Genomic DNA, 24044 nt, shown 5'->3' on the forward strand with positions numbered 1-24044 from the left:
TAAACTAGGGGTTTTATTTGTACTGCTATGAACCGAATTGTTAATGGCGAATTCCACCCTATTAACTAACTTGTACCAATCTTCTTGATTTAACGGATTTGACAACTTTCCCAACATAGGCGTTATTACGCGGTTTACCCGTTCTACCTGCCCATTTGCTTGAGGAGCAGCAGTTGCTACCTTAATATGTCCAATATTTCGTTCAGACAAAAACTCAGTAAAAGCCATTGACGTGAAACAACTTCCGCGGTCTGAAATTATTCGGCGGGGGCGACTGTAATAGTCGAAGTATTTTTTCAAACAAGCGTTAACTTCCTTTGTACTCGTCGAGTTTACTGGATATAATTTTACGAATTTGGTAAATGCGTCTATCACCACCAACAAGTGTTTTTGCTTTGATTTAATACTAGGAAGTGGGCCTAAATGGTCTATATGTATCGTATCGAAAGGGACAGGTGCTTTTGGGATACTGTGTAGTGTTCGGTTGTTTACTGTCTTCGGGACAGAATGCAATATACATCGTAAACAATTCCTTACAAACTCTTCTATTTTACTCCTCATTAATGGGAACCAGTACTTTGATTTCATATCGTTATAGCATTTTTCGGCGGCTAAATGTCCAAGTTTCTCATGGCTCATTCTAATTAACTGCTCCTGCATACTTAACGGAACGTAAAGCGCTAATTCATTACTTGCGTTTACACGATAAACTGCTCCATCTATTAATGCATAACTATCAACAGGGTGATTCTCTAACTCTTCTCTTAACTCATTAATAGCCTTGTCTCTCATCTGCTCAGTTTGTAATAATAGATCCATATCCTCTGAACTCGCACCGACTACACCAACACACTCTGAATCTACGCATTTTAACGGATATGTACCATGAACGATTTCATTATTGCTATTTTCTAACGGATTCTTCTCTTCACTATTACTGACCGCGAAACTTTGCCCCGGCCTATCTAACGGTTTATCCAACGGGTTTTCTATCCGGTTATCAAGCGGGTTACCTTCCTCTATCTGCTCGACAACATGTCTTCCAAAACTTTGAATAACATTTAATAGCTCTACACCTGACTTACTAATATTCATGGGGCCAGGCTTGGTATCTACCTGACTTGGCAAAACACACGGTTCTACTGGCAATCTTTCATCATCGTTTATAATAAACTGAGTCTGCCTACTCAAGGCATCAACATGTGGCATACTACTTCCTGGCCGATGTACTAGACATTCTATCGGGTAGTTTTGTAATTCGAGTACCCATCGGCCTATTTGTGGGTTCACCTCCTTTTTTTCTAGGGTACAGGCCAGTGCGTTACAATCTGTTACAATTTTAAACGGTCTATGTTCAAGATAAACTCGGAAACGCCTTAATGCATATATTATTGCTAAGGTTTCAAGCTTAAAACTGGTCATTCGTGCTTCATCTGCAGATGCCTTAAGAGAATAGAAATATACTGGGTGCATTCTATTATCATCCTGCTTCTGAAACAATATCGCACCAAAGCCTCTTGAACTTGCATCCGTATGAAGTTCAGTTTCCCGTTTCGGGCTGTAAATTGCAAGAACTGGCGGTGTGGACAAAAGAGCCTTTAATTTTTCAAATGCTGCCATTTCTGTTCCCTGCATTGGAAAAGGTCCCTTATTTTTTAATAATTCTACTAGCGGTTTACAAATACTTGCAAATGATTGGACGAAACGGCGAAAGTATGAAAACAACCCTATACAAGAGTGCAACTCTCGTACATTTGTTGGTATTGGATAATTTTTTATTGCTTGTATATGGGTGTCGTTCGGCAAGACTCCACTTCTGCTCACACTATAGCCTAAGTAGTCGATGGTTTTCCTAAAAAATTTACTCTTTTTAAAGTTAATTTCTAATCTGTTTTCACTCAACCGGCGAAGCAATTTAGTCAGTGTATCAAAGTGTTCTGCTATACTTGTTGTTGCCACTACAATATCATCCATAAAGACCACAATTTTATTGTTTCGAACTAAATCATTTAAAGTGTTTGAAATGAATCTTTGAAAAACTGAGGGGCCATTTTTTAATCCAAACGGCATTCTGAGATACTCATACTGTCCCTGTGGAGTTACAAAGGCTGTATACTTAATTGAATCTTCATTTACTCCTATTTGGTGAAATCCGCTTTTGAGGTCAATCACCGAAAAGTATGTCTTTCCTTCCAAATATTCTAGGCAGTCCTCAATTAACGGCAGAGGAAAATTATCACGAACTGTTAGCTTATTTAAGCATCTATAATCAACGCACATACGTATTTCACCGGATTTCTTTTTAACGAGTACAATTGGAGATGCATACGGTGAATTACTTGGTCTAATTACTCCTAATGCCATTAATTCCTCAATTATTTCTGAAACTTTGCCCTTCTCATAAAATGAAAGTCGTCTCGGACCAAAGCTAAAAGGGGTACTATTAGTTAATCGGATGCTTATTTTTCCTATCGGTTCAATCATTGTATTACTCCAAGAATTTATATAATTATTATAAATAAGATCTCTACACTGTTCAGCTCTATTCAAACCAAATTCGCAGCCAACATCAACCTTTTCGTCCACTATTGCCGCCACTCCGGCACATACATCATGCAGCTCCAACAACCAACGGTTATACAAATAACTGTTTTTTACAAACTTAATTACTGAATTGTTACAGGCTACATTATTTTTAGATATGTTCTTAAACAGGGATGCACAGAAGGATTTATATTCACATTTAATGACATTCTGATTTACAGCTTTAACATTGTTTTGTATTAATCGAACTTGGAGGATACTGAGGGCATCTCTCCCAAGCACTAACTGTGTTGGTAGTCTACCATTATCTATAACTAAAAGTAAAATTTCATAATATTTTCCATTAAATTTAATACGGGATTTCACTTGTCCGCAAACAGAAAGTTGGGTTCCTCCCAGTCCATGATATTTCTTCATAAATGGATTTTCCAATACAAAATCATTTGGTACTACGGATTTATATATAAAACTAACTGGGCTGCCAGTATCAAAAAGAGAAAGAATTGTTGTAGAATCTGTGCATCCACATTTACTACTTAACAAACAAAAACTCACTAATTGTATGGCTGCCACATCGTCTTCTTCCTTTACCAGCTCTGCAGTAGCGGCAACTGTATCTTTCATACGGCGTTTCGGGCAGTCCCGATGCTGATGGCCTCTCTCCCCGCAAGTGAAACATCCATCGATTGGACGTTTCGGCTTCTTACACTCAGTCGATATGTGACCCATCTGACGGCAGTTGTAGCAGCGGACTTCACGTACTGTAGCTTTATTCGTAGAGCCTGCTTCGTTCAATAACACCAACGGCCGGATTTTGTCGAGCTGGATCACTTTCTGACGTAGCTCTTTTAGGGTCTGACAAAAGAACAACGATGACGTAATACCAACTCCATCGCGCAAGCCACACACAATGTGTTTGATGACGTCGCAATCTTCCAAATCGGCTTGACGCGCAATACTGCACATTCTTATAAAATAATGAAAAGCCGATTCGTCTTTAGCTTGCTTGCATTTTTTTAACTGCTCGCCAATCTCCAAGCGCGTGCACTCCTCCCCAAATACATCCATAAGCTGCTTACGTAAATCGCCCCACGGTATGGCTCCTTGATGGAGGAAATATTCCTTTGCCGATCCACTCAATAAACGCTTTGCATAGATCCACAAACGTTCATCTGGCACTCCAAGCATGCTACAAGCAGTCTCAAATTCGACAATCCATAAACGAACGGGCAAATTATCATCGCCAGAGAATGCTTGCACGACCGCTTCCAAGTCTTTTATATCGATACGGCTAGGATAAATTTCAGCAACACTGGACGCTCTTGATTCCACAGAAAGGTGACTCATTCCTACTTCAACACGCTGCAACTCCGCCATTTTGTCTTCTTCAAAATCACGCTTCTCAGCCGCCTCCACGGTTTGAACGGCGTTGCAAAATTTCGAAGCGTCGTCGCATACCACCATGGCGCCACATTTCTTCATAATTGTGTCTGCATTGATTTCGCCTTCAACGTGATTTGACTCGATATTAATTTCATGCGGCTGTACAGAGGTAATTTCTACCAAATTCTGGGTCTTGCATTCAGTTTGTGCTCTTTCCCTCTCCTCATCCATCACTGTTTTTACCGCTGTGCGCAGTTGGTAAATTGAGGCACCGTTATCTAAGCGTACACCTCTTTCGGTTAACAACGCGCACAGTTCTTCTTTATTTAGCTTTATAATTTCGGTATACTTCATTAACTTAACAGAGGGCTGTGGCTTCACCCCACATCTGAATTGTAATATAGTGTAATATAGTTTATTAATTGTGTGCTTATTTTACAATGTTGTTTAATATATACATTTATACATTCACTGTTAGGTATTTCTAAATGAACTCCGTTTGCTGTCCGCCTCTGGCGACCACACAAGCACAACTGAGTATATAGTAATTGATTGATATCGATAACGCAGTTATCGTAGTTCATCTTACGAGCTAGATCTACGAACTAGGTCATTAGTACAAATGAGAGAACTAGTAACTGCCACTTTGTTTACATTATAATAATTTTCTTAAATAGTCCATAGATCCTTCACTAAGAGTTTCTAGACTTTGGGGTGATTCATTCATTGAAGGGAGGTAATTTTTACATCAAGTTCCCAAAGCGTAAAGGGTAAAGGATAAAATAGTTTAGTGTGAAAGTAACAAACATAGGGAAGCATAGCAAACACCACAAACGATATAAGTATGTACATACATATGTATATCAATCAGTATGTCCGAGACGAGTCGATATAACTACGCAATGCAACCCCTCTTCGCTGCTACCAGTTATTTTTCGTAAATCGTATTGTTTCCGTATTCGTCAGTTACATCATACCTTTTCCATGAACTATTTCATATAGCTGCCATAAGAACGATCGACCGGAAATAAAGCTTAGTACTTAGCAATGACTGGTTCTCTGTAGTTTACGTAAAAAAAACTAGTAAATAAAAAGTTAACAATTTATTTGAAGATCCGCTTTTTTTGACAATAAACTAAGGCTTTCCTCGACGTCGGAACGAATAACTTCATACGATACAATAAAATATACACAAATCGGTATCTCGTTCTTATAAAATGAACGATTTTTTGTTTTTATGTTTCATTTGTTTTAGTACAAGTATTTCCCTGCAGCTATGAGCCTTAGCCCGGATTATACCAGAGAACGTGCTCTACTCTTTCCTCCTCTTCCTCATCTCTAAAACTTCTGCAGAAATCATTAAATCGCAAACACTTCAATCCTTATCAGTTTAAGGAGCGTAGTAATTCTTTTAATTTCCATAGTAGGCCATTACATGTTTACATACCGTTAAATTATTCATTTTATTAATTACCATATTAACTCATTATTTAGTATCTTCATGCACATTACATTACTTGGAGCTTTCTATATAGTATTGATTGAATAGTAAGTAGATAGCGCAGCAAGCCACTTTTATTTTATTTTATGCATTTCGTTTGCCTTTAGAAGCATTTATTTAATTTATTTTCAATCCGTTTTCTCATAGTAACTAAATTAGCAAAAACTATTCTAAATAGGAATCGTGTATTTATATGAAATTTCGGCGATGCATTTGCAAGGCTTTGCATATACATATATTCAGAAATACGTGTATGTACATTCTTTGGTGTCGGTGTCGAAAATCTGGGCCCCGATTACAATTGTTGTCAAACTTTGGCGGTACCTGAAAGGTACAAAATTTAACATGCAGAAGGATGCGTGGCAGATCCCTCGAAGAACATACATATGTACTATATATTTTTGATCAGCATGACAAGACGAGTTGATCTAGCGCTGTCTGTCTGTCTGTCCGTGAGATGGTTTCAGAGATTATAAGACCTTGAGCCATCAAATTTCGTACGAGATTTTTTTTGATGCTCCTCCTCACACCCCCATTTTTCCATAACTCCCGTAAATCTTGGAATTTTGATTCAAATTCGACTGGTTAATTCTTAGGTGTGATACGCCAATTTTAAAGAAAGTTAAAGCCATAAATGTCATTTCTGCACAAGCTCCGCCAGCATACATAATCACACAAATCCAAGCATAGACACACAGAGCCATCAATTTGTTTTTATTCCAATTTTGCTTTTTTAAAAAAATTATAATTTTGTTAATATTTTAAAAGTTGTATACAGAGTATTTCAAAGTCGGGGCACCCGACTGTATCTTTTTTTACTTGTTATATATGTGTTTGAAAATACAAAAAAAAAAAAAAAAAAAAAAAAAAAAAAAACAGCGGAACACAAATTGATAAGCACAACAAGTGAAGAGTTAACTAATTTATAAAAATTAAAATTTATTTTGTAGCTTGCTGATAAGTAAAGGTACTAGTTCCTGAGTTATACGACACGTTGTTGCTTAGAATATCTACATCAATTATACGACAAATTGACATTTATTAGATATGAGACCACTTTTACAGAATTTTTAAAACTACAAGTAATTTTGTAATCATGCTCACACATTATGGGATTCCTATTAGCTCGTTGAGCTATGCAGGCCCCCCATTAACAACATTTGGTGTCAGGGAAAAGACTTCCGCCAATTCACCTTGTATACTATTTATGTTTCATGTATATTTAAAACTTCAATTGAATGCATTTTGATCATTTCTTCATTTAAAATATGGCCGAAAATAAAAAATAATGACACCTTCAAATGTAATAACAATTTGATGATATTAAGACCACAACAATAACTCGAAACACCTTCTATTTTTTTAGACAGTAGATTATTTGTGGATTCAAGTATCAATTCTCACATCCATTAACTTCACCTAGTCGATCACCTCTGTTTTAATATTACTAAACCTGAAACTTTGCTTAGTTCTTGGCCATTTGGCTATATAAAACGGCCAACCTATGGTTTGTGCAAAATTTGTAACAGACAGTAGGAAGCATTTCCGATTCCATAGAGTGTATATAATATATTTATAATTCTAATCACATTGAGGATTTAAATCGATAAAGACATGTCCCTTCGTCCGTCCATCTGAATGAACGTCAGGATTTATGAAACGGCTGAGCCCACATCAACCAATCTAGGTATGTAAGCTCTCGTAATCCCTAGGCAAAACGAGTGTATTTTATTCTTTGGGTATCCTCCCTTCCCTACAATTCCATATCTTTATGAACAAAACTTGCCCCATAAATTATAAGAAGAGCTGTTAGCAATAGAATATTACTTCTTTTTGCTTCTACTAAATAACGAATCCGAATGGGTGGGGGAATTTTATTTAACAAAGAAGAAATGAAGATATAGAAAAAACAATACAAATAAGGAAGAAGTATGATTGCATTAAAATAACAAATTTCAATACGTAAATAATAAAAGATAATAATTTAATTAGAAGCTAAAGATGGAGAATCACTGACCCATTGAGGGAAACATAATAGTGAAGTCTTTAAACATATGCCGTAATCCGCAATCCACAACTAGTATAGTATACTATACCATACTATATGCTCGAAGGTACACTCTATTGCTGGCTTGGAAAGCGCAATGAATATTAATCTTTGTTTGACGTTCACTAACGACGGACAATGATGGTTTGTTTAGATATATTTTGTGGTTGGCTGACCTGCCGCTCTAAACAAATTTAAATACAATCAAATGTCCACACTTTACTGGCACGCTACAAGGTTTTTAACATTGGGGGGGGATCGCCACCGTGTTCTAATAGCTTTGCCATCAGGTGGCACTTTTATTCAGCCCCAGGGAACAATTGTAAAATGTCATAGCATTTTAAATAATTGGTCTATTGGTATGGCAAATCGCTCACAAATGCGGGAGATATGTTTTGTAACGTTTAAACATACACAATGCTTTTAATGACGCTTTAGTTTCATTTAATGTATCTCCACATGTACATTGATGTATGAAAACAAGTGTGCTTTTTAACGAAAATAATTATATAAATAGGTACTTCAAACACGCACTCTACAATGACGACCCTTTTTGGGTTTTATTGGCAACAGATTAATTTTCGATAACCCTAATGATAATTTGGTATGGGGTAATGCCGTATAGAGCACTTTTCTGATTCCTAATTTCCATCACTAAATGCGGTATTCTATTTAAAAGTAATTCTTGATCTTACACTGAAGAGCTGAATGCCACATTTATTTGTTAATTCAAGCATTTTGTTAAAGGCTAACAGGTATCTAAATAAACCGATAGCTACCAAATTTTTTGATATCGTATTAGGCATTTGATGTTATTTCTACATCGTTCGTTCCTAAGGCAACTCTTAGATAAAATGCTCCTATTTAAATGAAGCATCAGTGTATAGTGTGACATTTGTATTCATAAAACCTTTTCTACTAAGAGTATTATAAAATATTTAGAGAATATATATTCTTGATCAGCGTGGCAAGACAAAGCTATCTTTCCTTACCATGGATTTCTGAAACGTCTGACCAAACATGGTATGCAGACTGTCCTAGTCTCTAGACGATATGCATTCCCCTCCGCCCACCGGAATTTCATCAAAAATTTCCACAATTCTAAAGGTTTTTAAGCCAAAAGTTGCTCACGTTATTTATATAATTAAATAAATAATTCAATTCGGTTGACATTAGAAAATTTAGTAGTGAATTAATCTTACGCTCAGGCTACGGTGAAGGCCGAAAATATTATAGCTGTCAGAGAAACGATGCAGAAATCAATCGTAGTATTATTATGTTCACGTACCTCGCCATAGGTTGACATTTAATCATTTATCATAAAGGAATTATATTTTAGTTGAATGACTAAAATGTGAAAGCATGTTCTTTAAGCTTTTTCAACTAAATTTAAACACAAAGGATGACTAACCGGTCGAATTTGTTATTAAAGCTATTAGATGTAGCACTAAAATACAATTTAACAACGAATCAAGCATCGCTATCAAAGCCATCAAAGACTGAACCAGATTAAATGAAAGTAGAATAACTTTTGTGTTAATATTCTGGGGTCGATTCTGGTACAGTAAAGTATATAGTATGTAACCAATAGATTCACAAAACAAGTAGAGAAGCTAAAGTGAAATACTCTGTACATATGTGTAGAATAATTATGCGTGTAGTAACAACAGCTGCGGGCACTGTCATATATACATATATGGCTATAACTTCCTGTTAAATCGACTCAGCATACAGACTCATAATCACTAACTGAGGGTATTTTCCGAATTTCAATGAAAAAGTCCAAGAAATACGGGAGTTATGGAAAATCACTAATTGCATGGGAGAGAGAGGGTGAAGGGGAATTAAAAAAAAAAACACATTTTCCGCGTATTCACATAAGACATCTGGGACTAAAATTTGGTGTCCCTAGCTCTTATACTGTCCGAGATATAGGTGATCATACGAATGGAAAAGCGGGGAAACCCACATAGGGCGGAAGTGGGGGAAAATCAAAAAAAAAAAATTAAACAAACTTGCACAGCCTACACATATAAGGCATCTTTGTGCAAAATTTTGTGTCTAGCTCTTATAGTCTCTGAGATCCAGGTGTTCATACGGACAGACGGGCAGACAGACAGACAGGGCTAGATCGACTCGTCTCATCATGCTGATCAAGAATATATATACTTTGTGGGGTCTGCTACGCCTCCTTCTCTGTGTGTTACATACATTCGCACAAAACTAGTATATTGACAAAATTGGTAGATTGCATTTGCACTATCAGCCGCATTTACACAAGTATTTAACGTTCTAAAATGTTGCAGAAAAGTCTTGCCAGTCCGATTGTATTGTTTACACTAAATACCAGACCATAAAATTGGTGTGAGCAATTTCAGAAGTGGGTTGCTCACACCCGTGGGTGAGCAAACGAGCATATAACAATGTAGGCGCACAATCGTGGCATCGTACACATTGCATACATCCCGCACACGTCTGTATGTCCGAGTATATATGTATGTCGTACTTGCATAGCTGCCCCCGAAAAATGAAACGACGTCATTGCAGCCAATTAGTGATGGGGTAAATTTCCCATTTTACCCGCAAGTTTGAGCATAAAGATAAGCAGAATGCGAACCCTGGGTTTTATCCGCCGCATAACTTCAGTCCAAGGTTTTATTTTAATTAATCAGCCCATATAAGTACTATATATGTAAATGCATATTCACAAGATACATATATTTAAATGATAAATGAAAATCCTTATACAATTACTATTACTTTAAAAAAATAGTAAACGCCCAATCAACGGTAATAAGTTGGCGATTTAGCTGTCCAGAAAAATTGAAGGAACGCTTCAAAAGTTAGCTATTTAGTTTGTAGCGCAGTTGCGTGTTTCTGTAAAAATATGATCGAATATATTGAACATTCAATTGCAATTGTTTAGTCTATTGAAGCCTTGACATTTGAAATAACCATCGCGACTGCTGACAATTATTGTTATTGGAGTGGGCGTTCGTACTGCATGTGGGTACATGGTCTATAGAAGTCCACGCTAGGTTGTTCGCTTGCCATCTACAAGGACTTCTTTGTGGGCTAACTCTGGCTTCTCAAAGGTGATATTTCCGCGCTTATAGTAGAAGCGTTGCTTGCTTTCTCATCATTGTGTGATACAATTAGTCAAGCTATGCTCACTTCGTTCACACCAATTGGACATTAACACGTTTAACCTTCCGCCTAAATTCGCTGTATTTCCTAAGTTTAAACATTGTGTTGGTCTCAAGTCAAGGCCGTTCTTAAAAGCATGTACGTGTATATTTGAGTTATCGCAATGTTTATAATTCAAACCAATCGGTAGCTTTGCATTTTTCAGAGTTCCGGAAATGAAGCTATTTTTAGCTGTATTTATCAAAATTTGAGCTGATTGAGTGCGAATTGCAAATAACAGAATCGAGCGAGCTGGCATTACTTGTAGGACTTGGGAATGAATGCGATGCGAACACCCGTCTATAAGATTGTTAATGCAATTACGAAAGCCATTTATTCAAACCGAATCCCCACATGTAGATACAACTTGGTACATGTTATCTATCACCGAGCACGTTTATTACAAATCACATGGAGCCTCATTATAAAAATGCTTAAGTACCTCACAATAATCTGAAGCTTCATCAAAACTAGAGCATTATAAAATGGGCTGTGTCGGAGAGGGGCGGCTACAGGGCATGCCAGAGTCGTGTTGGCTCTGCTTGAGCGTTTTACTCGTTTTATATCAGTTTATCGCATACATTTAGCTTACCTTTTTATTTTACTTGCTAAATGGCGTTCCCCGTCCCTCGTTTCAGATGTGCGGATGGGCAAGTGGTCTGCGCAGCTGCAAACACGCGTCACGGCTGACGCGAAGCAGACTGACGATGTGAAGTGCTAATGGCTTGCAGTTTCACAAGAGGGAAGGCAACAGAAAAGCAAGCGCTAAATAAAGTCTCAACCACTGCTCCTACACCATACCATATCAAGCAGAAAAAAAGAAATACCCAGCCCCCCACAGCTCAGACAATAACCTAATGGTGTTGAATTGCGAAAATGCCTTCAGCAACAACCGAAGACTTGAGGCGAAAGTTTCTAGCAGTGCAGCAACAGCACTCGGCTCCTCCGAATCTAGCCAGTGTTGGCAATCCACTTACACAGGAAGCGTCTGCCTCTGCCTCTGCCATGATGATGACCCCGACAACGACGACGTCGTTGCACGTCTCAACAAGGGCGGACGGCGAGCCGGAACGCACCTATGTCTTTCCTGGCACACATCAGTTGACAAGCTCTCTCATAGGTAGCGTGCCCAACGGCCCGGGTATACCGGGCGTTGCCATAATATCGGGCAACATGGCAGGTCCTATGTCCCACACACTAAGTCCAGCGGCAATCCCGGGATCGCGTGGACACGCCCGCTCTGTTAGTCATGGTGGTGGTGCTATTCTGGGCGCCAGTGGACGGCCCATCAAATCGGCCATGAAGGGGCATCAACGCGCCTTTTCTCAAGGTCAAATTACGGATTCACCGCCGAGCAGTGGGGCGCCATCGGGTCGCGGCCATAGTCGTGTTGGTTCAAAAACCGATTTTATTTTACCGCCTGGACACAAAGATGAGCCGGAGCGCGAAAGGGAATTCGGACCATCGGCACCTACGTCGGGTACGGGAGGGCGCGGACACTCCCGACAAGCTTCGCGCTCAGAATCCATTTACACGCTACGGCGCACAGAGGCACCGCCTTGGTGGAAACGCATTGGGTTGTGCAGCTACAATAAGAGCGACAAGTTCGAAGAACGCAGCTACCGAGTTGTGGTGCCCAACCACATGGTGCCGCCGAAGACTCCAAAGCGGGACCATCCCAACGGACATTTTGTGGGCAACAAAATAAGAACCACCAAATACACACTGCTCTCGTTTATACCCAAGAATCTTTTGGAGCAATTCCACCGTGTAGCCAATTTGTATTTCATATTCATTGTCCTGCTTAATTGGGTGCCAGCCATAAACGCTTTTGGGAAAGAGGTTGCGATGATACCGGTGCTCTTTGTGCTAGGCGTAACTGCAGTTAAGGACCTCTTCGAGGACCGACGTCGACGCGCATCCGATAAACGAATCAATAACACGACATGTCGTGTGTACGATGGGTGAGTTTATTAGCCAATTAATTCACATACCTATTGTTATATTGGGAAATGATGTCTAGTGATAAGCTCCCAAAACATACCCAAGTACAAAAGAAAATATGAAAAAAATAACAAGTTCGGGTTGGTAGAGTGTTGTGCTTCTTACTCTTATATTCACAAAACTACAAAAAAACTACGTACTTGTATAAAAATTTATTTTGCGGGGCTTTGAAAATATACAGTTCTGAGTACTACTTAATAATTCCAAATTTTGTCGCTTTGAACCAAACTGCTTGTAAAATTCCAGAGATCTTGCACTTAGATTGTACGGCATAAAAGAGCATAAAGCAATTGGGTTAGGCTTATCTTTTAAATTGGTCACGCACGAAAGAAATTCAAAAATACAACATTCTTAAGAATTCGTAATTCGTAATTCTTTATCAAAACAGAATTGGAATTGGAAATACCGAATTTATGAAGAAACAAAAATGCCGGATGATACTGTGCATGTTTAAAATGGCGCCTTGAAGTGCTCCTTAATCTTATATCGAAAATTATAATAGTCATTACCTTTTTTATTTTTTTAAATTCTGATTGCCAATTTTTCAACACGAACGTTTTACATTTGAAAACGTGCTGGAATATGTTATTTCAAGCATCTAAATCTTATGAAAGAGTTGTTTTCTTACCTCCAGCTGTGCATACAAATGTGAAGTATGTATTTATGAATTGTGAAGATTAGTTTTAAAGCGTGCTCTAGAAATCGATAAGAGCAAAAATCAACAATTACTGCAACCGCCACAACAACAACTGGGTAGATAAAAACGAACTTGGCAAAACTTTCTCCGAAAGTCTCTCTCTCTGCCCCACTCGCGGGCTTTGGCGTTGCCTCCAAGCGTTTGTCCCACATTTAAGCGACAGAATTGTCGACGGCGCTCTCCCCACCGCGCCCCTGCCCCTGTGCTTTTCTCTTGTCGCCGACTGTTTCAAGCAGTTCCGTTTATTTGTTTGTTTCCCTTTCCAACCTACACACTCGCAGCGGCAATTTACTTGCATTCCACGTGCGTTTGCCACAAAGACGTCGGCTCAATCAGTCACTAGCCACAGTCGCAGCCGCAGCCACAGCCAGAGTGTGGAGTACGTGTGTAATTCAATTGTGTGGCTGGCTTCCAGTATCGCTGCCATTGGCCGGGCCGCTAGACACATTATTGCAGCTGTTGATGCCTCGTGTGATTACCAATGAACTTGAGCCATTGCTGTTGCCTGTTTCCATTACATTAGCCTACTTGGTTCAATATTTGGCGATAACTCGCATAGTCTTATCCGAAGGCCGCTTGATTGGTGGTCAAACATTTGTGGAAAAGAGCGATAGTGAATATTATTCCATCATTCAGTAAGCTTTTTTATACTTTTTTATACTGTTGTAGGAATAAAGCGTAAATCGCAATTTGTCCAACACCGTTGGATTGGTTTAAAGTCTTTTATTTAAATCTAGAGTGCAGAAACTCTTCTAACGCCTTTCCACCTTTAGCTGCAACAAGCGGCCGGAGCTGGTTTCGGACGATGATTGTAATTGCAATCGCTGTATTCAGGCCGGCGTTCGTAATGCCTTCCGGCAGGGTGCATGAAGCAAGGCTACTATCTCAATATAAATAATTCTGCACCTTTTCATTTTTATAAGTATATCGACTTGGCTTGTCATACTGATCAGTAATAGATATAAATATTTTTAGGGGCCTGCTACACCTCCTTCTGAGTTATACATACATTCGAACAAAATTCGTATACCCGGATACAGGGTATAAAAAGAATCAAATGGAGGTTGTACCTCCAAATGCGGTGTTAAGATTCATTTGGATCCAAGGCACGTTTAAGCATTTTCCTTTTTCGATGATCCCGCCACTGACATTTTAATAAACCTACTACAATTCTTCGAATTTCGATCTCATTGCAATGGAACTCTTTAAGAGAATACTTACCCATATGCACTGTTATATGTATCTTAATGAAAACCATGAAATGTTGCTTCACTTCCACGCTCTGCTGGAAACTGTTTTTGTTGTTTTTGCGCACTTTGAATGTATGAAATGAAATGCATATTGTTTTTTAAATTGAAATTGTAATAATTCCAAATTAAAAATTAGACCATAAATTGTTAATAAATTGCTTATTAATTTCTGAGTAAGGTTCAAGCGCGCGCCTATTGTTTATGAATAGTCGTATATCTTAACCTGATTTAGTACTTAAAAATCGGTTATTGTAAAAACTATTGAGCTGGTCGTTGTGCTCTCAGAAATATATTTTTCTAATAATAGTAATATAATACAGTAGTAATAAACTTTTACGTTTGGTTTTACATGTTACGAGTACAAAAATTCCATTCGTAAGTCGCATAAAAAAAATCACATTGAAGTGCTAAATGTTTAAGCGCAATTAAGAAGCGAAACAGATTTAGAATATTTAACTTAAAGCACATTGAACCCAAAGCGAGTACGAAGGGCTGTAAAAACAAACGATAATAATTAACATAAGTACTATACTCATGAACTCATGAGCAGGAGCATAAAAATGAGCTCGTATTGAGCTCATTTTGCGAACATTGATTGCGGAACTGTAAGGTCACCGATTGTTGAAGATAAAATAAAGGGACAAACTTGTTTACTTAATGTAATAAATTGTCGACGAATTCTGAATTGAAATACTTCACTCCAGCACATTATTGATAATGATCCAATTTTGCTAAATATATTGTGAATTTACATTGTTGGCGCCAATATTGCTATTGCAATATATTACACAGTCGACCCCTGCCCTGTCCCCGAATTCCTCTTATTGTTATTATCTACGGGTATTTCATTTGCGCAGTGTCGCACAATTATATAAGTAATAAAGTCGCAGCGCAATTGTTCGTTGGATCTATCGCTCCCGATACTGTTGCATATTCATACGCGTATAAAGACTCCGATAACATTGCATTTATGGTTATAGTATAGCTTACTGCTATCTGCCTCACAATACAGTTGCGCGAGTACATCAATATAATATGAACACTGGCACAGTCCATACCTTAGGTTCACACAATATGCATAGACAGTGATTAAAACAATTGCATTTCTCCACAATTTAAAATGCAATCTATATTTGATGTGACATTTAAAAGAATTGGAAAGTTGGCAAACTATTGAATGGAATCAACCGCTGAACAAAACGAAAGTTCCTTTATCGCAATTGCAAGTTACTTACTTTTCGTCCTATACCCGATCGGGTGAAGACGTGGTTTTGAAAAAATTCAAGTAGAGTAAAACCGCTGTCATTATTTATATTCAAACAAGTACGCACATATTTCTTGTTTTTAAGTAACTTACAAACATATTGGTTAAGTGGAACCTGCATTCCAAATGTAATGACTCGTTTACTCTCCGAGACCATGTCCAACTTCTTCTGAGTTGTGGGACTTACGATGCCTCCTTTCGATTGTTACAAGAACTAAGATCTTTTCAAGCCACATTGCTCCCATGAAAGGAGGCAGTCCGAAATTGGTTACAAATCGAGAATGGCTAAATCGATCATCTATTAATGTAATGGCCTCCATCCACTTATGCGTAAGATTTTCTGCACCTTGCGGGTCTACATTTCTAAAACAACACCATATTTTGCAGCTGGTGGTTGAGTGGTTAACTTATTTAAACTTGTGTCCACGCTCCAGTAGTTTTGTGTGGGCGATGATGGTGTATAGTATACATTCTCTATATATTTTTGTCAGTAGCTGTCGAGTAGCAGTCCTATAACAGCCAGTCTCATCTTCTCACCTACTCTAGATAAGTTTTGTTTTACAAAACATTTCATTGCTTTACGAATTCAAAGACAATGAATTTTTTACCAGACTTGTCTGCATTTTTTCAGGACTTGCTGCCAGCTGTTTAAAGTCCCAGTGCGTGGAAGTTCAGAAGCTCACATGTGTGCACATTCACTTAATAACTCATTGATAAATAAAATCGAGATTAAATATTAAGTGAAGAGCTTGCAGTACAAATCATATATGTACATAAGTATATTATTAGAGGCCAGGCAATATGTTAGTAACAGTACATCGGGTCCGTGGCACAAAGCTCTGCAAAAGTATTGAAACAAACCAGTTTACACATAACAAAACATGACATTGAAAATGGTCAAATACAGCGACTCTAAAGCGGGTATGGGTGTTTTTCTTTATTTATTCGAGCAAACCGGTTAGTTGTCAATGCCGTCACTGCCATTGAGCGGGCCCAGACATTGTCTAGGTGAAAACCCCATGCGCCAAAATTCTTATCGACCTTTACAAGCTCCGATGTCTGCAATCTAAGCTTGGCTCTTGACTCTTGACATTGTAATTGCCTCATTTCCTTAAAAAATCACACATAAAGCCATTTCTTGTATTAGCAGATCAACTAGTTTAAATGCGTTTATTGTTTATTTGCTTTATAGGTTTTATTATTTTATACAAACTTATTTTATTCGAAAAGTATTAGTCGAATAGGCTCTCTACTTTTGCATTAAATAATTGCTTAATTGCTTAGCTAAACATGTGGCATACCTTTGATACTATTGAAATTTATTTATATGGACGTACAACACATTCCAATTGTTGCTATAACAACTATGTATATGATATAGTAGTATGATCTACCTTAACCCTGGCACCAATCCTGGGTGAAACAACAAACTTGTCTTTTCTCCCTCTCACTAATTAAGCCCTTACGTCCCAAATAGTTGGTATACTTACATTTTGGTGTCACAACAGGTATACGTCCACCCCAAAAGTCAGAGTGTTGGACATCGCTTGAACCGATAACCATAGAACCCTAACCATTGTATGGGTTTTGGAGGTATTCGTAAATGAGCCAAAGCATCCGAATTAGTCAACATCTACTCCTATGTATGTCAGAAAAGGGCAAATTCTTTGGAAACGGGTGAATCGGTTTGAAGTGTAGTATTAGTAATCGAATTAAATAGGTGAACATTTTGGAACAATCTGAATGTCCAATGCACGTAAATATTAAATGCTGTTGTGTTATGTGTGTATATGAATGTCTAATGCCCTCTAATGAGCGCCATAATCAGCCAACGCATTTATTTATTCATATTGACAGAAATACGAAGACAAACTCATATTGTTGGCCATGTTGCATTGTTGACCTCACTGACTGTCGAGCTGTTATTACGACTGCTCGGGTATTTTTTCATATTCACATATGTATGTACATACACATGCATATAGTATATATTTATGTGTGTGTGTGTGTGTGTGTGTGAGTGAATTCTTTATACACACGGCCTGTGACAACATTCTACAACTCGACAATGAAGCGATGTGACCGACATAAATCGAAGCTTTGTATGCCAGGCAAACACACAAGAAAGGCCGAAGGGAGAAATTGTGATATTAATTATTAATTTAGGTACGCAACCGAGCGAATTGAGTGGCCACACGGAGCACGTGTGTCAATTGCCAGTGCCTCCACTGTTGCAAAGTAGGCGGTTTCACCTTCAATGCGTCGCATTGCGTGCAACCAGTAAATTACACAGCAAAACTGTCTTTTATTACAGGCTACGGTGCACAGGCAATACATATCGAAATGCATATGACACCTACAGCGAGGGTAGTACTATCTATCATCGAGCTTTACACCAAGTTGGGCCTGATTTCATCGCCTAAATTCGAATTCAATAATCTCATGCGGATCTCATAAAGCAGACAAGGGTTCCTTCGTATCACTGATTGACTTATACTTATGAATTGAATAAAGATCCAGCATGCTGCCAAATACATGATTGAAAGAACATTTTTGCTCCAGTATGAGTCCAGGATTCCATATTACCTTGCTGTCAGTCCATATACTGTGTATAGCACTTTTAAAAATGCCTAGTACCATTTTTTTCATACCGTTTACAGAAAAAAGTCGGGTGTGTAAGTGTATACCACCCAGAAGAGAGAGTGGACGACAACAAGTTCTTGGTCCGCGATCAGCACGCTGATGCCTGATTCGTCCCTATACCCCCCATAGTATTTGCTCTCTATTGTATATTGCTGATATAGAAAGGATACAATTTCAAAAGAGTAAACACTTGTTTATTTAATGCGAATGTTATTGATTGAAAATATTGCTCCACGGGATTGAAAAAACACAAACTCGTTCTTTTTCGGACCTAGGAGAATCTAGATACCAAATTTGGCTATTCTAGCTCTTATACTTTCTGGGATTCTTGCGTTCATACAGACGGACGGACAGACGGACATGGCTATATCGACTCGTCTTGTCATCCTGATCAAGAATATATATACTTTGTGGGGTGTGCCACGCCTGCTTCTGTGTGTTACATACATTCGCACAAAACCAGTATACCCTTTCACTCTTTGGGTACAGGGTATAAATATGAAATACAGGTTGCGGCTATGGAGGAATGACAAATTTAACATCTCAGTTGGCAGTTTTTATCTTTCCTCTCCATTTCAGTCGTGATTTTGAAAACAACATCATACGGTCTGGTTTAAACTCAATACTTTACCGCGGTACGCGAAGGTATAGTTTCCCTGAACGGAATCTTTTCAAATGTGTTCCACTTAATGACGATTTGTTTTCACTATTGACGATTTGAAAACTTTAACATTTATACTTAGATATGGTATTAGTATAGTGATTAAATGCCAGTTCAGATACTTTTGGGACTACCCACGTTGTAAAACTGTTGTTTCACTTCAGCGGCCTCAAGTTAGGGCCGCAACGCCCCAATAATGTTTGCATGATTGATTCATGCTTGCTCTTTGCCTAGCTTAATGAAGCACAGCAATTGAATTGATTGCGGGCTATGGGCGCCCCTTTTCTTTCTTTTCTTTTGTGCACTATTTCTTCCTTACTGGCAAGCTCAACATTTATTATAATGATTACTTCGTTCAGGTTTACTGGGGTTGTGGTCTTATCACCACTCGTAATCGAAAGTCTATTGATAGTTATAACTATTCGAAAAAACAGCGGCTTGATTTCCACAGACTTATGTGGAATCATACCAAAATTGATCACTCTCTGGGCATACCTTTGGGACCCTCGTTTTGTCACGCTGATCAATAATATTTATATACTTTTGGAGTCTTCTCGGTCTTCTTCTGGTTGTTACAAAAGCTGAACGATCTTATAACGATAATGCCCTTTAACTTTTGGATATATGGTATAAAAAGAATAAATTAAAATCACTATTACAAAATATTCGCAAAGCTTGGATACAAATTACATGTTTATTAAAACAAGGGAGAACAGTACGGTCAACGCAGTTCGGGAATGAAATAACCTGCACCCAACAAACGATTTTGACGGAATAAAATAGAGGTAGATAATAACATATTATTTACGGGTGCAAAATTTAGATTGTCGCTTCGGCATTGTGGACAGTATTGACGAAATTATGTAGGTAGAGAGTCGCAGATCCGTTTACATTAACAGGCATACTTTTTTATGTCAATACGCCAATCTATATTGTGTATGTTCTACCATATTTTTCAAAACAAATCATTTCATCATATGCATAAGATCCTATCGTATTGTGTATGTTCTATATATATGATCTACTATAATATATGGTCTGCTATTCCTTCTTCTGGGTGTTACAAACCTAACCTGTGTAAAAAAAACAACGGGGTCCTTTTATTTGGTCTGGGTATATCTCCTTAGATCCCATTTCGCATTTTGTAACTGCATAGATTTCCTATGATGAAAACGCATAAACTTTAGAAACATTGATTAAATTTTTTTTGTATATTCTTCCTAGTCCCTATGGAAGAAGATTTTTTTTATACCCTGCACCCGTAGGGTAAAAAGGGCATATTAGGTTTGTAAAGAGTATGTAACATGCAGAAGGAATCATTTCCGATAATTAATATATATTCTTGATCAGCATGACGAGAGATTTTTAATTTTCCCTGCCCTCCCCTGCTACAGAATTTCGTCAATACTGTCCACATTTTTTAACCTACATACTTGGCACACGTAATCTATCTATTACCTATTTTTTCTTAAATTTCATCCAAACCGGTAATTCTAAGAAAAGTCATTAGAGAAACGAGTTCGCTCTTCTTATTGCTCCTGCTAGGGGCGCATATTGTAATATAGTAAGTGCCGGAAGTTTGGCTGGGTACAGGGTATTTCACTGTCGGGCTTACTCGACTGTAGCGTTCTCTCTTGTTTGTATCCGATCCGTTATTTAGCTGCACATATGGGAAAATAATAATGTTGGTACTTGAGTTCCAGACTTCAGATACTTATCAGATTATCAGTACTACACCGATTATATGGTTGGGTATTGCTTAATTCGATCAGTGCAGCTGAACAAACGTGCAACAATCTTTATAAAATACGAGTAACAGTCGGCGTCATACGAGTAGATTATGCGGGTGCTTTGGCCACCACAGGGACCACAGGGACCATGGTAACGCTTTATGTTGAAATAAAACAGTTTGTAGCTGTTAAGCCGATACATTATTTGTGTGTATGTGCGAACGTATACGTCTAATAAACATGAATCAAATTATGCCAAGGTCTCCACACACTATGTAAATACGCATGTTCACCCCCTTGTTCTATTATAGGCGGTTCTTTTCTCATTAATAGAGCCCCAAACAATGTGGGTTACTTGCTCAGTTCGATACTCGTACACTGAAGGGAATTGTGTTTATAATGGTTCAGTTGTTGCTATGCTATTAAGGAACGTCCAAATTCTATGTAGATTCATAAAGATTCCAGGAAAGGCATGCTTTAGTTTTTATAGCCTGTACCCAAAGGTTAAAAAGCTATACTAGTTTTGTGCGAATGTATGCAACACGCAGAAGGAAGCGTGGCAGACCCCACAAAGTATATATATTCTTGATCAGGATGACAAGTCGAGTCGATATAGCCATGTTCGTCTGTCCGTCCGTCTGCATGAACGCAAGGATCTCAGCAAGTACAAGAGCAAGAATAACCAAACTTGGTAACCAGATTCTCCTAAGTCCGAGAAAGGACGAGTTGGTGTTTTTTTCTGATACACCCCCACTGCCCCGCAATTCGTGTTTTTTCCGTAACTCCATAATTATTGGAATTTTGTATATACATACCTCCAGTTAGTGATAACGAGTCCGTATGACAGGGTATTTAAGAGTTGAGCCTGCTCGACTTTTGCATTCCTTCCTTGTTTTTAATACAATTAAGCCAATTTATAAATGTGTAAGTCATTTAATATACGAACAAGGCACGAGGAAAATTATAAGAATTAGAATTACATACTTGTATAAAAGTAGAACCGCTTCCTGTAATCAACTTTTACAAATCGTTCAAAAGCTTTTGATATTAAATCATCGCGCATTTCATTATTTATTTGTCCTGAAATGATGAAACTTTTACTGTAAATTGAAAGCGAAGAATTTAATAAAGTAGAAAGAGGGTTGCATCAAAAGAATCATTCACTTGTCTTATAAGTATGAATAACCTATATTATAGAACGGAAAAATTTGAGAGCATAAGGGGCTCCAATTGGTACAGATTAGATTACCAACTACACTTCTCCGGATTGACTATGTGTTTGGATGCACAGATCTTGGCGCGCCCATTTAATAGTTGCGAATAGATATTAATGGTAACATCAATGCCAATAGATCAATGATAAAATCATACCTATTTCAGAGTTACTTAGTAACTCAGCCTTCGTGATTCTTTAAATCGGTATCACCTAATTGTTACTGCAATCAATTAAAAACACTATAGCTTAGCTCCCCATTAGCACACCCTTTTGAATTTCCTTTGAACGTGCCTGTCCGTGTCTGGAAACTTCTGAGTCATCGTCGCCACAGATACTGCTTAGATATTTATGAAAAAAGTCACGGGCACACAGTGGTAATTCCATTTTATTCAAGTTCATTTGTTGCCTTTTTGCGCAAATTGTTATGGTCTTTTTTTTAATGGTGTATCTTGCGTGTCAAGGCATAACAAGAAACATCGGGTGGTAGCCCAACGACCGACATAACCCTGTCTCGTAGGACTGCTCGTGTGCGCGTTGGTGGTCATGTTATGTCCGCGGCTTTGTTTACTTTCTACCTGATTGGTGCTGTTGGCCTGGCCGGAAGGGCGCGAGCGCATATGCCTTGACATTTTGTCAACATGGGGCGCACGTTAAAATATATACGGGTTTGCGCTTTTCTTGTCCGGTGAAAGCTTTGCCATCATTTTAATTGGGTCATTAGGAAGATTGCACGTTCTAACACAATTACATACATGAGCAATCGTTGGCAACCGTTTCTATATAATTGTATTTAAATTTATGTATGTCTGTCAACGTGGCCGTCATCTGTCTGTTATTGTAGCTGCTTTGTTGTTGCAGCTCTTGCATGTTACTGCAATATTTTAATTGGCCAATGTTGTTTGTAAGCTGGGTTAAGATTGATATTCAATGTCAGCTCTACATCGTTTGCCCATTTGCAGTAACGATGAAATCTTCATTTTCTAAGTACATATATTCGTTTGATCTTTTTACTTCAGTATTAAGATTTTAGTGCATACTAGAAACTCCAAACCCCAATTGCCGAGACGAATCTATACTTGTATAAACATGTCCGACCATCAATCTATATTGATTCGATATATTCCAAGAACCTTTGAACCATTACAGTAAATGACATCAAACGCGGCATGTAGACTAGTCTTATCCATATACGGACCAAGATTATTGCAACCACATGCAGGGTGTATGTAATATTTTATAAAGATGCCATAGATCAGATCGGCTGAAAACTAACACTGTAGAATAACATTTGTATTGATTAAGATGCTAGCCAAGCATGGTGGTTCTACAAGTATGTTTTTAAAATGCCTCAAAATGTACGATTGGTTGATTTCAGCTCGAGACTATGGCGAAGAAAACCAAGCTATATTTTAATAATACAACTTTAAAACCTTTTAATTTATAGCCAGATAAGTAGCCTACGTCCATGTTCACTCATTTTTGTTGCTAACTTTCCATAGGGTACTACAAAGACCACACATACTACGATAGCGTTTTGATTATTACTTTACGACCATATACTTTATATGGGCATATATTTTGTTAGATTTAAGTCTTAACAAAACATCCAAAAAATATTTAGAATTTTAAAAACTCAAAACTAAATTGAAGTAATACGGGACCGAGTACAGGATATAAAAAGTCGCGCACGCACGCTATTCATCAACGTATGTGTGTTGTATTTGACTCTGCTTGTTTTTTAAAAATGCAAAATATAGGGGCCCTTAACTGAGCACGATGAGCACGATGAGCACGTTGATTGTTAAATTATTTACCAACCAACAACGAAAACTCACGCAAACGTCGATCTCTTCGTGAACAGTCAAATGGAAAAACATTTGTCTTGGTGCGAATGCTGAAATGCTTCCCGTTGGTCACG

The 24044-nt window shown here is 38.0% G+C and overlaps 2 protein-coding genes across 3 annotated transcripts in view; one reads left to right on the forward strand and one right to left on the reverse strand.

Moving 5' to 3' along the window:
- Positions 1-24044, forward strand: part of LOC115628481 (probable phospholipid-transporting ATPase VA) — a 32716-nt gene that overhangs the window by 1719 nt on the left and 6953 nt on the right. For both annotated transcript variants that reach the window (XM_030524604.1, XM_030524605.1), the window contains exon 2: positions 11300-12625. In XM_030524604.1, the coding sequence (XP_030380464.1) occupies positions 11538-12625 (1088 nt within the window). In that variant the 5' untranslated portion in view covers positions 11300-11537. The remainder of the gene's footprint in view (positions 1-11299; positions 12626-24044) is intronic.
- On the reverse strand, positions 2725-4525 carry LOC115628482. The gene is made up of 2 exons (XM_030524606.1): positions 3100-4525; positions 2725-3022 (listed from the first exon to the last, which is right to left on the reverse strand). Exons 1-2 carry the CDS (start codon positions 4279-4281, stop codon positions 3014-3016), a joined length of 1191 nt encoding a protein of 396 aa, XP_030380466.1. The 5' UTR covers positions 4282-4525; the 3' UTR covers positions 2725-3013.

This window comes from Scaptodrosophila lebanonensis, unplaced genomic scaffold (assembly GCF_003285725.1).
Source record: "Scaptodrosophila lebanonensis strain 11010-0011.00,11010-0021.00 unplaced genomic scaffold, SlebRS2 tig00000118-arrow-arrow-pilon, whole genome shotgun sequence".
Classification (NCBI taxonomy): Eukaryota; Metazoa; Arthropoda; class Insecta; order Diptera; family Drosophilidae; genus Scaptodrosophila; species Scaptodrosophila lebanonensis.